General features: G+C 46.8%; 2 protein-coding genes across 2 annotated transcripts in view; one reads left to right on the forward strand and one right to left on the reverse strand.

Annotated features, from left to right (window-relative positions):
• Window positions 1-1068: 1068 nt before the first annotated feature.
• On the reverse strand, window positions 1069-2115 carry PtA15_5A794 (uncharacterized protein; the record flags this gene model as incomplete). The annotated part of the gene is made up of 3 exons (XM_053169593.1): window positions 1069-1810; window positions 1892-1994; window positions 2064-2115. 3 exons carry the CDS (start codon window positions 2113-2115, stop codon window positions 1069-1071), a joined length of 897 nt encoding a protein of 298 aa, XP_053020775.1.
• A 1477-nt stretch (window positions 2116-3592) lies between these two features.
• The window catches only part of PtA15_5A795 (uncharacterized protein), a gene marked incomplete at both ends in the record, with an annotated part of 67304 nt that continues 57047 nt past the window's right edge, over window positions 3593-13849 (forward strand). The window contains 3 exons of the mRNA XM_053169594.1: window positions 3593-3626; window positions 3690-3752; window positions 3831-4348. Of these exons, the coding sequence (XP_053020776.1) occupies window positions 3593-3626; window positions 3690-3752; window positions 3831-4348 (615 nt within the window). The remainder of the gene's footprint in view (window positions 3627-3689; window positions 3753-3830; window positions 4349-13849) is intronic.

Here is a 13849-nt window from a genome sequence, read left to right on the forward strand (position 1 = left end):
TGAACTATTGCTGATGTAATTCCAAATCATTAAAAAATAATGCTGAAGGGAAATTGAAACAGGGGGTTGCTGGTGGCAATTGTGAAACTGCTGTGGGCTGAGCTGACACCAGAGGTACTTTTAGCGCAGTGCAGTGGTCTACCATTGATCCTCCAGACTAACCAGTGTTAGTGAATCACTAGCACTGAATTGAGTGATTTACCACTGATACCGGTGAACAGCATTAGCACAGGACCAAAATGAGCACTAACACTGAAACTTGGTGCAGCACGGCAGATGGGATGCTTTTTCAGTGTCAGCATGCTGGTTTTTCTGCGCCCCACTGGCAGAACTGTGGCTGCTGGCCTCTTTTTCAGCGTCAGTGCGCTGAACTTCCTACTAGTAATTCAAATATGATTGGAGTCTGGAAAAACTGTTACAAAGATTCACTAGTCAATTAGGAAATCATTTATTGTGAATTATATGCAGAAGGTAATTATGAAAAATGATGGCCAGTAAAAACCTCAGGGATGGTGTTGGACTCAACTCATGGTTGAAAACCAAACACCAGGTCCCTAATAGAGAACTTTTGGGGCAATGTGCCTCTTGCTCACTGATCTGGGAGAGCTGGATACATAACAGCTTGCTGGAATGACTCCTGCATTCTCCCAGAAATATGGATACATATGTATCCAGCTCACAGGTGGCAAGTGAGCCTTGTCATTTCCCTGGCGTGCTGCTTGACATACCAAAATTATTGGTGTGCGGCTCAACACGTTAAAATTATTAATGACACAAAGCAGCGCATCTGGGCTGCACTTTCCAGCTGGTCACTAATGTAGCACAACTTTACACAAAGACAGCACCCACAACACTAAAAATCACAAACACGGGCACCACAAGTTCTGATATATCCTCTGGGCACATCTTTTTCAAGTGTCATGAGAAACTAATTCAAATTGGAAAGATACATGCGCTTCAGCAGAGTGACCTTGTAGAACATAAAATCCATAAACGGCCTAGAGAACATGGATTTCAAATTCAAGAATTAGGTAACAAGGCGTTAGCATTCTTGGGAAAGCGTGGCTGTCAAGCATCCAGGGCCGAGGAGGTTTCACTGCTGCCAGTATTTAAATCTTTCTGGTACTCTCTAATCGCCTTGATAATGTGAAGCTGTTGTTGATGTAACATATGTTCAATCGATTTCTTTTGCGCTTCATTGTTGATACCTATAGCACCAAGAATACGACTGACGAGGCGAACATAATGACAATCGCGATGTTGATTAGTAGTCGTGGTGATACTTGTAACTTCGATATCATTAAGACTGGGATCAGGCAAGGTGCTACTGGTGACTCCGGCATTATCGACAAGACTGGAGTGATTACCGATTACAGTGCCGTTACTGAAACGGGTGCTATTGCCAGGGTCTATCGGCGAGGCGCGAGTGCTATTGGTGGGGTCGATTGCCGAGGCAGGAGTGCTATTGCCTGGGTCCATCGCCGAGGCGCGAGTGCTATCGCCGGGGTCCATCGCCGAGGCGCGAGTGCTATCGCCGGGGTCCACCGCCGAGGCGCGAGTGCTATCGCCGGATTCCATCGCCGAGGTGCGAGTGCTATCGCCGGGGTCCATCGCCGAGGCGCGAGTGCTATCGCCGGGGTCCATCGCCGATGTGCGAGTACAATTTCCAAAGTCATTGATCATCCCTTCCAGATGCTGAATTAAGTTATTAAGAAGCCGATCTTCACAATTAAAGAGTTTGCCGTTGACGAAGTCTTCAATATCTACAGTGTGTTGCGCGTGAAGCCGCTCACAGATTTTACGGATGTCACTGTCAAATTCGAAGCGATGCATTAAAACACCGCAGGATTTTCAAAAGAGTTCTCTATGTTCTAAGATATGGCGCTCCAACTGCTCGATAGAAATCTCCAATAGTGCGACTTTATCCACGGCAGCTCTTTCAACGATTTCTAAACGCTCGCGATTCTCTGCTAAGCAACTTTGAAGATGAAGGACTATGGCAAACCCCGGGACTTAGACATGAGGTTTGTAATGCATGGTTCTGGTAGCTCAGTCGAACTTACTTTGAAGCTGGATACTCTCCAAGTCTCGAGATGTTGGAATATGAGTATCCATCTGTGCGTTTTGGGGGGGGGGGGGGCAGGCAGTGTCGTGAGATGGGATTAAGGAATCTTGGAAAGATTGTCACCGACTGACAGTTGACTGATGACTCACCATTCAAGTATCACCGTCTGAAGCCTAAGGGTTTTTGAAAAAAGCAAGCCAACTGGAGAAGAATTGATATCCGGAAAGTTTGTAATGCGACACCGTTAGCCAGTTGAACTCAAAAGTGTACTGATGTTTGCTCTTGCCGGCCGCCTACTGTTGAGGTCTACGATTGAGAGTAGCACCAACCGCTTGATTGTGAAGTTGAAGTTTGAACTATGTATCGTCACTTTTACAAACATAAGCTACTGACAAAGGCAAATCAAAATGCCAAATATTTATGTATATATGATAATTATGTATGTACGTATAACTTCGCGCGGACCGAACCGTTATGTAAATACATAAATACGGCATTCTGCCAACGCGGAATCCGCCAGGCCCCAGCAAGCACATAAAACAAGCCGCTTGCAGAGGAATCTTTGCTAACAAGCAATTCTCAGAAAGTGGGTACACCTTGAGGGATCAATGGTGTATCCGCTTAGCTGCATTTAACGCAGGGTTTCCGCTGCGCTTTTGCTAGACCCGGGGTAGTGGTGAATTGCTGCGCGTAGCGAGTAGCGCAGCGGTGTCCCCGCTGCGCTATCGCTTTTTGATCACGTGGCGGTCAACCGCTGCGCTACGCTAAATGGCCGCTTTTTTTGGTGTGCGCAGCGTATACACCGTTGTTTGGATGGATGATGGGTTGATGATTTGAAGTCATGAGCTATGTACATACATGCTGGCTGAGCCGCTGAAAGAAATGATTGATTTGAATAAACTTGATTTTTTTACAGTTCGGAGAGGATGCATAACTTATATTTTAGGATTGGCTACATAATGGCTGTTTGTGTTCAGCGTAGCCAAGGGATGTTACACTGCTTTGCCACTGTGCCAGCGTGAGCTTGGATTGGCAAAGTTTTGAGGAAGAATTAAGAATATTGTAGAGCACAGGTGCCGCCGCGGCCAAGGAGGTTGCAAATTTCCTTCCCCTTCAGGCGGGTTCAGAGGCCAGCTTCTTTCCCAAAAGACGATTCCTACATCATCTTGCTACCAATAGCCTATGTACCTCCCAACATTGGTATCAACGGCCTATATCCCAACATCGCCATCCAACGCCTGCATCGCTCCCAACAGCCCACGGCACATCCCAAAATCACTACCAACAGCCTACATTCCAACATTTCTTGACTAGTTTTCAATTAACCTGATAGGATGTCGTCCGCCAGCACCGATAATTTCGAGTGTCTTGTTTCTTCTTTCTGCGTCACACTTTCCAACTTGATGCGTGGGTAGCATTATTACGCAGATAAATAGGGAATTATTCTGACATCATTCTTTCGTAGGAGAAGGCCACAATGGGATGTCGCGAGTGAGAGGAGGCCGTATTGAGCACTGCAATACTGAGATGGTGCAACAAACTTCCTCAGCTAGTACCGATTGTAGGTCTTGACCAGTCAAAAGAGCCAGATTGTGATTCTAACGACATGGCTTTTGTCTGATAGCAAAGCAAACAGAGCGCGGAAATCTTCTTGGTTCCATTCGCACTGTGCTTCTTGGCTTATTGCGTAAGTATTAATATGCAGCTACTTTCGGAACAATCTGAACCTCTGACTATCTCCTGTTACTATATAATTATGTATCAGGCGCAGACTGTATCACATCATCCCAATTTGGCGAGCTTGAGAAATTGGTCGATGTTATGGATCAAATGGTCAAGCCCCTGCCACGCGAATCAAACGGCAGTGAAGTCGAGAGCGCGGAACCAATTATGATTGCTGGGAGGGAGGCTAGGTTCCCGTCAAATCGTCTTGGGGCGGATAAACTCATCGAGATAATCGAATATAGCATTCAGGAGCATATCAGGGTTATGGACGAGGCCGAAGTGACCATCAGCGAGGCTCGTCGTACGATTGTGAAGGCAGAGAAGGCGTATTCAGAGGCGACGGTGGGGATAGCGGCAGACTCTGCTGACGTTGAACTCGTAAGACAGGCTGAACGCCAGACGACCATCGCAACACAGTGGATCGAGGACGTTATCAGGAGGCGGGTAGAAGGGCAAGATACATCTGAAGATTGGGCTGACGTAGGTCAAGAGGGAGAGAATTTTGATGTTTACATGGAAAGGATATCAAGAGAGTTGGTCCTTCGCCATGGCGGGTTGGTAAGTCGCAGATCAGTGAAATAAAAATACAGAAGAAAATACTGAAACTGTAAACTATTTCTTGTTGAGAATCAGGCACGATCTGAATCCGGTTAGTTCATCATCAGATGGGCCGGATCTAGTCCTTGTGTACCATCACTTTTTTGTTATAATTGTAGGCTTGGTATCTCATAGTTCATCAAGGGACCAATTATACAGACATTTTTTATTTTTTATTTTTTATTTTTTATTTTTTATTTTTTATTTTTCATTTTTTTTTGTAAATTTTTTTAGTTGAGTCTTAATTGAAAAAATCGGCTAAACGAGCCATGTACCGCTGTGGTGACATTGAGGAGATGAAGGACGGCTTCATATTCCTGGCTGCCGTTGATTGTCGGTGGCGGGGCAAGGGTCAAGAAGAGGCTGCTTTTGGTTGTCGCTTCCGTTGACAGGGGTTTGATTGGCCCCGCCAGCCCATGAGTTTAGGAAATGTGTATATACATATGCAGTTTCCTCGGTTGGCCAACACCCGAGGGTCATTTTCCTCGGTTGGCCACCATCCGAGGGTCATTTTGCTCGGTTGGCCACCATCCGAGGGTCATTTTCCTTGGTTGGCCAACACCCGAAGGTCATTTTCCTCGGTTGGCCACCACCCATTTTCCTCGGTTGGCCACCACCCGATGGTCATTTTCCTCGGTTGGCCAACACCCGAAGGTCATTTTCCTCGGTTGAGGGTCCAACCGAGGTGCCATCCCTCGGTTCAGACCAGCCAACTGAGCCTTGGATTACTCCCAACCTATTAAGAATTTCAATCGGTTGGATGTCTGACCGATCCGAGCTCGGGGGTACCGCACTCGAGTTCACATCGGGAGGCATTTTCCTCGCGCGGGTCTGATCCAATTTTAACTCGGATGCCTATTTGATTGGGTGCACTCAACCAAGTTTGAAAAGGTTGAGCGCACCCGATGAAGAGGGGCATTGCGCCATGCCAGGCAAATATGCTGGCAGTGCAGAAGGTAAAGGATCCTTTACCTTCTGCCGATTTCTTCATGTGCTTTACGCGCAGGAGTTTGGATGTTCCCTCGACTACCTGGGATATATGTTGCGTAGAAGAGTCACTCCAGTCATTTTATACTGGAGCCCCACTTTCTTCTACCACAGCGGGGGCAAATCGTGCTGCACTTGTTGTAGTGCAGCGCTTCCACCCTTATGGTGAGTGGAAATGCTACACTGCTTTCCAACATATACCAACACAGTAGTCAGCTGCAGTGGCAGGATTCCCCTATTCATCTGAAGGTGATAAAATTGTGGGTGGATTGGGAGCACGTGATAAGATGTAGTGAAACGTAAATGGGAGCTTAAAGAGCTCAGGAGAAGATTGACCCATTCCAGTTCTCTACTGATCTAGGCGGGAGCAGGGGCCAGGGATGAAGGTTGCAAGTCAAGATATTTAAGTGATTGAGTTTTGAAACCTGCATGGAGCATGGGATTTTACACCAGCCCTTCATTTAAGGAGGGGGGCAAGTGTCAGCTGGCTACTATGTCAGAGCCACTGTGACATCATATCAAAAGCAAACATGAAATATCATTACATAAGAAAGAGACATTATTACTGCTATTACTTATGATTCCACATTTAAAACCTGGAATATTATTCCATACTAGAGGCCAAGGCGGCTTCGCCGCTGCACTCCCAGGTCCCAGTATCTAAGATTTATGGAATATTTGTGGTACTCATGGAGTACTCTCTCAATTTTCTATTTATTATGATGCCACAATTATACCCCTAGCCTAAGTCTGAAAATCAAAATCCTCTTCCTCAGGATATACATACATACTTTGGAAAGAGATTAATTAAATTAGACATTGATCTGACCAGAGTACTGTTTTCAAAGTTTTTAATCCACAAGGAGGTGGAATATACTTCTATGATTGAGATCCCCAAGTTCTCTCAGGCTGGTCTTTAGGCTGTACAGTTGCACGCAGCATTCCACTGTACAAGGTTTTTGTCTGGTCCCAAATTTTGGGGTCCAAAACCTAAAAAATACAGTTTTTTCACATATTTTTGGGCGGCTGGGACATGGTATGGTGTCCTAGCTATGGTTTTACACCCACCAGACACTCCTCAAAGCACTGCATGACAGTTTCTGCCTTCATGTGTGGGTTTAGTGCCCAACCAGAAGGTAGAAGTATGGGTTTAGGAGCCCATACATATGTACTTATGCCCCTATTTGGGAGGTGGATCCCAAAATATGGGCTGTGAACAAAAAAAAAATTGGCTGGACCAAATTGGTTGCCACTTTAGATTTGGAATCCACACACTCTTTATACTCTGTTAGAGTGCTGGACCCCCAACCCAGTTGGGGTTTCAATTTTTACGGGTAGCTCTGTACAGTAGAATGTTGCGCGCAACTGTAGATGTACCTTTGAATTGATATCAAATTAATATTCTCTGAATTAAAAGTAGGATAAGCCTAAATGTACTCCAAACTTGTACTAATTTTTGGCTTTGGGGGAGGTGGGTTAGGAAGATGGTACTCCAAAAAATCTGGAGGGCCTATTTTACTCTTAACTCCATGTTTGTTGGAGCACATGCCTCGGCACTCCAAAATACACCAAAATGGGATGCACTCCACCCTGATTTTGGCTTTGCACTCCAGTGTGCAAATATGAACTGGAGTGCCCACAGTAGTCATCAAGCAGGGCACACCCCACTTGATGACCAGCTAATGTGCAACTCTTCTCAATGAGCAGTACAGACCAGTCATTGAGAGGTGTGAGACCCCTCAATGGCTGGTACAGATCAGTCTTTGGGAGGTGTGAGACCTCGATGGCCGGTCCGACCGGTCATTGGGAGGTGAGAGATCAATGGCCGGCACGCGACCGGTCATCGTACTGCGGAGCCCCCCTGATGACCCCTTGATGGCCGGTCCGACCGGTCATCAAGAGGTGTGAGACCCCTCGATGACCGGTACCAACCGGCCATCGAGAGGTATGAGACCCCTCGATGGCTGGTCCAACCACTCATCGGGAGGTGAGGGACCCCTCGATGGCCGGCACTGATCTGTCATCGAGGTGTACTGTACTGCGGAGTCCCCTCAATGACTGGTACCGACCGGCCATCAAGAGGTATGAGACCCCTCGATGGCTGGTCCGACCAGTCATCGAGAGGTGTGAGACCCCTCAATGGCCGGTCCGACCGGTCATTGGGAGGTGAGAGACCCCTCGATGACCGGTCGGACCGACCATCGAGGGGTAATGTACTGTGGAGTCCCCTCGATGACCGGTACAGACCGGCCATCGAGAGGTATGAATCTCCTCAATGCCGGGCTGTTCCGGTCATCAAGAGGTGTTACCTCCCTCAATGACCGCACAGACCGGTCATCGAGAGCTATGACTCCTCTCGATGACCGGCACAGACCAGTCATTGGAGAGGAGGAGAATCTGCTCGAAGCCGGTCTGTACCGGTCATCGAGGGGACTCCACAGTGCATTACCCCTTGATCGTCGTGTGAATCCCCCCGATACCACTACAGATTGGCATTGAGACGAGATGGAGACCTCGGGGAGGATGCCTCTCCGGAACATGTCTCGATGACCCTGACTGGTCATCTTGAGGATTCAAGCTCTCAAGCTGACCTGTAAACACTCGGATGAGTGTGTACAGGCCAGCATTGTGTCTGCCCAGGTGCAGGGCCCTGACAACCAAAAGTTTTGGTTTGCAGGATGTCAGGGCCCTGTGAGCTTGGTCGGATACTTAAAGGGCTGGGGGGGGGGAGCTGTTTGTCCCCCCAGGGGATCTGGTTTCGTCCACCCCCTCCCTGAAGGCCCCCTATTTCATTTGAGTAGGCCCCTTCTTGATTTCAAAAAACAAAAATTCCAAACCCAAACAAAACTTTAACAATTTAAACTTTAAACTCACACAAAACAAGAAAATTTAAACTTTGAACTCAGACAACACAAAAAAATTTAATCTTTGAACTCACACAAAACAAAAACATTTGAACACAATCAAAACACACAAAAACATAAAATAAACTCACACAAAAACAATAATTATATAAACTCAAACAAACCATAAACTCTGTACATAATGAAAAAAACTTAAACTTTTTAAACTTAAGGAACACAAATTTCAAACTTTTAATTTCTTCTGCCTGCAATTTCAATGAAATGCAGCATGAACCCATGAAGTCAGTTTCTGTGAGACTGTGGTTTTAATAAACTTGGATTCTGAATCTAAGCCTAATTTAACCTAGGGTAACTCACTTAAAGGTACCCTTAATTGTTATTCCTTCCTTGTGTAAATTGACTTCAAAGTTTAATAGGTGCACCACATCCTGCGTGGATGCACCTTTATGCTTATGTACATAAGCACATATGCTTTTACCCCAGTTTCAGTGACGAAACTGAGGTGTTGTGTATAGTTTAGAAAATAGCAATATTGTTGTGTGGCGCATCCAAGCCCGCGTGCTCTGTAGCCAGGCGCACCTGACAACAGTAGAGCCCTGTTGCCAGGAGCTCAAGCCCCCACGCGTGGTGTACACATATGCATAATGCATAAACCAGCCCGCAACCAAAGCGCCTGGGTTACCAGTACCCAAGAATGGGCCAGAATACGCCCCAATAGGAATATTACATGTGTTACACGTACCACACACATGTAATTTACAGCTAGATAAGGTATAATAACCATGTCATCAAATATGGACATCTTGCACGTCTCACGAGACCAGAATACCCCTTGTAGCGTGTGCAGGAGAGCAGAGAAGGCGCCCTAGCTCCCTCCTACGCCTCAGCACACATGACCTACACATGTAATAAATATGTAGAATGGGGCAAATGAACTGGAGCATTCAATGAGCGCCTCCAGAACATGTATTAACCACTGCTTACACATGTACAACTCCACAGAATCCAGTTCTAGTACATTCTGTGGCACATTTCCACGGAAATAAGTGTCACACAACCCCCCAACCAGCCCCTATGACGTGGTAAAGATGGTATAAAATCACGCAGAACCTCCGCAATTGATCCTTGGCAACCCTTGTATCCAAGTCACAAGGTTCCACGACCATCAGCGCCCTCCTGCGCAGCCAATTTGCCTCAGAAGGCGCCCACAAGTGTCCCCATGTCCCCTGGGCGCCCCTGGAGGCCTGCCTAGGCTATAAAAAGGGCTCTTTCTCCGCCCAAAAGGAGATTTTCGATGCTTATTTACACTATTATATTTTACCCGCCTTCAACATGTGCTCAATAGCCTGTTTCCAGCCTGGTAAGACCCTTAGTAGTTATTTTTAGTCTCATTTTTTCGCCAGAAACTACCCAGTTTCCATCCAGCCTTCAGAATCACCTTCTTCAAGCGCTTCCAGCTTCCCATTTTCTATCCTGTAGAACCTCAAGACCCTAAGGGCTTTTTACTAGTAAGTTTAAGCCCCTTCTCTTAAGATTCTCCGCCATTCTTTGCTGGGATTTAAACCACCCCTGTTCACAGGCCCCAGTGTGTTCTCCAGTTTGCCTGTGGAGTTTTGCTCCCAGAAAAACTTCTAAAGCAGTTTGCCTGTGGAGTTTTGCTCCCAGGAAAACTGCTAAAGCAGTTTGCCTGTGGAGTTTTGCTCCCAGGAAAACTGCTAAAGCAGTTTGCCTGTGGAGTTTTGCTCCCAGGAAAACTGCTAAAGCAGTTTGCCTGTGGAGTTTTTCTCCCAGGAAAACTGCTAAAGCAGTTTGCCTGTGGAGTTTTGCTCCCAGGAAAACTGCTAAAGCAGTTTGCCTGTGGAGTTTTGCTCCCAGGAAAACTGCTAAAGCAGTTTGCCTGTGGAGTTTTGCTCCCAGGAAAACTGCTAAAGCAGTTTGCCTGTGGAGTTTTGCTCCCAGGAAAACTGCTAAAGCAGTTTGCCTGTGGAGTTTTGCTCCCAGGAAAACTGCTAAAGCAGTTTGCCTGTGGAGTTTTGCTCCCAGGAAAACTGCTAAAGCAGTTTGCCTGTGGAGTTTTGCTCCCAGGAAAACTGCTAAAGCAGTTTGCCTGTGGAGTTTTGCTCCCAGGAAAACTGCTAAGGCAGTTTGCCTGTGGAGTTTTGCTCCCAGGAAAACTGCTAAAGCAGTTTGCCTGTGGAGTTTTGCTCCCAGGAAAACTGCTAAAGCAGTTTGCCTGTGGAGTTTTGCTCCCAGGAAAACTGCTAAAGCAGTTTGCCTGTGGAGTTTTGCTCCCAGGAAAACTGCTAAAGCAGTTTGCCTGTGGAGTTTTGCTCCCAGGAAAACTGCTAAAGCAGTTTGCCTGTGGAGTTTTGCTCCCAGGAAAACTGCTAAAGCAGTTTGCCTGTGGAGTTTTGCTCCCAGGAAAACTGCTAAAGCAGTTTGCCTGTGGAGTTTTGCTCCCAGGAAAACTGCTAAAGCAGTTTGCCTGTGGAGTTTTGCTCCCAGGAAAACTGCTAAAGCAGTTTGCCTGTGGAGTTTTGCTCCCAGGAAAACTGCTAAAGCAGTTTGCCTGTGGAGTTTTGCTCCCAGGAAAACTGCTAAAGCAGTTTGCCTGTGGAGTTTTGCTCCCAGGAAAACTGCTAAAGCAGTTTGCCTGTGGAGTTTTGCTCCCAGGAAAACTGCTAAAGCAGTTCGCTTGTGGAGTTTTGCTCCCAGAGCAGGTAAAAGCTTGCTGGGCAGGTAAAAGACCGCCGAGCAGGTACTTTTACCTGCTCGACCATTGGGATGAACTGCTCGCCGAGCAGGTACAGTTACAGGTACCTGCTCCGGCGCGTCCAGCAGGTCAACTGGCCAAGCAAATAACAGCGCCGAGCAGGTAATTCTTCCCGCTTCAAAGCGGCTACAGCTATCTGCTTGCAGAGCAGGTCAACCTTCTTACCAAGCAGGTAAAAGCAACTGCTTGGCGGGCAGGTCATCCTAATGGCCGAGCAGGTACTGTTACCTGCGTGGCAAGCAGGATGACCCGCTGGCCAAGCCGAAACAGGTACCTGTAACTGTACCCGCCCGGCGACCAGGTTGATGGCCGAGCAGGTAAAAATACCTGCTCGGCGACCTTTTACCTGCTCGGCGAGTAGGTCAACCTGCTCGCCGAGCAGGTACCGTTACCTCCTTGCCAGTAGGATGACCTGCTGGCCGAGACGGAGTACGTACCTGTAACCAGGCGACCAGATCATCCTGACGGCCGAGCAGCTAAAAGTACCCGCTCGGCGAACTTTTACCTGCTCGCCGAGCAGGTACTGTTTCCTGGCCAGCAGGTTGACCTGCTGGCCGAGTCGGAGCAAGTACCTGTAACCGTACAAGCTCGGCGAGCAGGTCATCCTGATGGCCGAGCAGGTAAAAGAGCTTTTACCTGCTCGGCGAGTAGGTCAGCATGCTCGCCGAGCAGGTACTTTTAACCTCTTTTAACTGCTTGGCCTGCAGGTTGACCTGCTCGCTGACCAGGTACCTGAACCTGCTTGGCCTGCAGGTCGACCTACTCGGCCAGCAGCTTGACAGGTTAACCTGCTGGCGAAGCGGGTATAAGTACCTGCTTGGCAAGCAGGCTGACCTGCTCGCCGAGCAGGTACCTGTACGTGATTGGGCAGCACTGCTCGCCAGTCTGAGCAGTCTGCTTGGACCGGCGAGTCGACTTCTTGGACCAGCGAGCAGACTGCTCCGGCCACTGTGGCTCGACGTGCTATCTGCCGGAGGGCTCCTCCCCGGGAAAGTTCTCCGAGGAGGGTGGAACAGCCAATGATTCAAAATCATCGGCTGTTGACCCACCGATGATTTGAAATCATCGGTGATTTACCCACCGATGATTTGAACTCATCGGTGATTTACCCACCGATGATTTGAACTCATCGGTGATTGACCCACCGATATTCATTTTACTCGGTGGGTCCGTAACCGAGCTTTCATATCATATGAAAGCTCGCTTGACCTGTCAACCGAGCTTCCATTGCTCGGTTGGTGGCGGCCGAGGTTAACTCGGCTGGCCACTGATCAAGGAATTTGATTCGTCGGTCAGACAGCCTGCCGGTTTTGGCTCGGCCGCGGACCAGCCGAGTTTGAATCGGGTGGCCAAACCCTTGGGTTACTGTCCCCCGATATCAACTCGGATGCGGATAGCATCGGATGCGCGCAACCAATGTTAAATCAGTTGTGTGCATCCCAGATTAATGGGGATGGACGCATCCGAGGCTTAAATGCTGGCAGTGCTGGTATTTCTCAGATCTTACAAATTTGCTCAAAGGTAAGGGAAAATTATAACACAACCCAGTCAAGATTTCCTTGATACTTAAAATTTTCATGTTTTTGGAAACATCTTTCTCTCAAGTTCTTGGGCGTGAACAACAGAGTTATTTTGCATACCATCTTCTCATTCTCAAAGCCAAAAAATACTTGTCTGAAGTTCAGAAGTATTCTCAAGACTTCAAATTCCAAGCGAGTATGATCAACCTTTGCAGGTCATTCTTAATGATTGAGCGGGATTTCAAATTTGAGGAAGTATACAAAGGCTTGGAAAATATCCAGCTTGAACAAGTGGCACATAAAATCTTAAAACTAAAAGTGCATCCAGCATTGGGAGACATTGGTGGTTTGGAGACCATCCTTTTGTCCCATTTTCTTGAATTCATTCATGAATATCATCCAACAATTTTCTCAGGATTGAAGGATCAAGACCAAGATTTGATTGAGAAACTCAGTATGTTACACTCAAGCAGACATTTTCTTTCTGAATTAGACAAGGTTTCTATATATCTTTATCACAAGTATGGTACCTACTCATCTCACAAGTATTATGGACAAAGTTTCTACATTATTTCATCAAGGAACCCTGCCATTCATCAGGAAACAGCTCCAAAGATGAAGTTAAAGGAGCTGGATAAATTTTCCATGTACATTGATCTGCTGACACAAGAGCATTCCAGGACTATTTGCTCTATTCTGAAAGTCAAATCCATTCAAGCATATTTCCTTCACACTTATGTTGAAAATCACATTGTATCCTTACAGAGAATGATTATAAATCTCAAGGCAAAAATATCATTTGAGGATTAATTTCCAAGGTCACTAGATTTTACAGGAAGCAAAAATAAATGATCTCAATTTTTTGATGAGATTCATATGATTTTCTAGAAGAATTCAAAAACTTACAATTATCTCTCATTACAAGCTCCCTTGCATTGAAAAGTGGTCTATCAGGTCTTTTAATGTTCCCCTGATTTTGGGTGTTTTTTTAGTCACACTTCTTTGGTTCTGAGTACATGTTACTCCAATTTTTCCCCTCCTCTGTTGGGTTCACAATATGTCATGAGATGACACAAGCCTGTCACAATGTTGTATATAGCGCACTTGCCTTTCATCCCTGGCTCAGCAGAGAACTGATCCCTCTTCTCTCTGAGCTAGGTAAGCTTGTCTCTTTTCTCTCTCCTTTTATCTTTCATCTCACAGCAGAGAACTGATCCCTCTTCTCTCTGAGCTAGCAATCCAATCGCCCCTGTGTTTGGTCCTAGAACCGCTCTAGGCTTCCCGCCTTGTCCCTTGTGCCCGTCCCAGCTCACTCTCA

Source organism: Puccinia triticina, chromosome 5A (assembly GCF_026914185.1).
Source record: "Puccinia triticina chromosome 5A, complete sequence".
Taxonomy (NCBI): Eukaryota; Fungi; Basidiomycota; class Pucciniomycetes; order Pucciniales; family Pucciniaceae; genus Puccinia; species Puccinia triticina.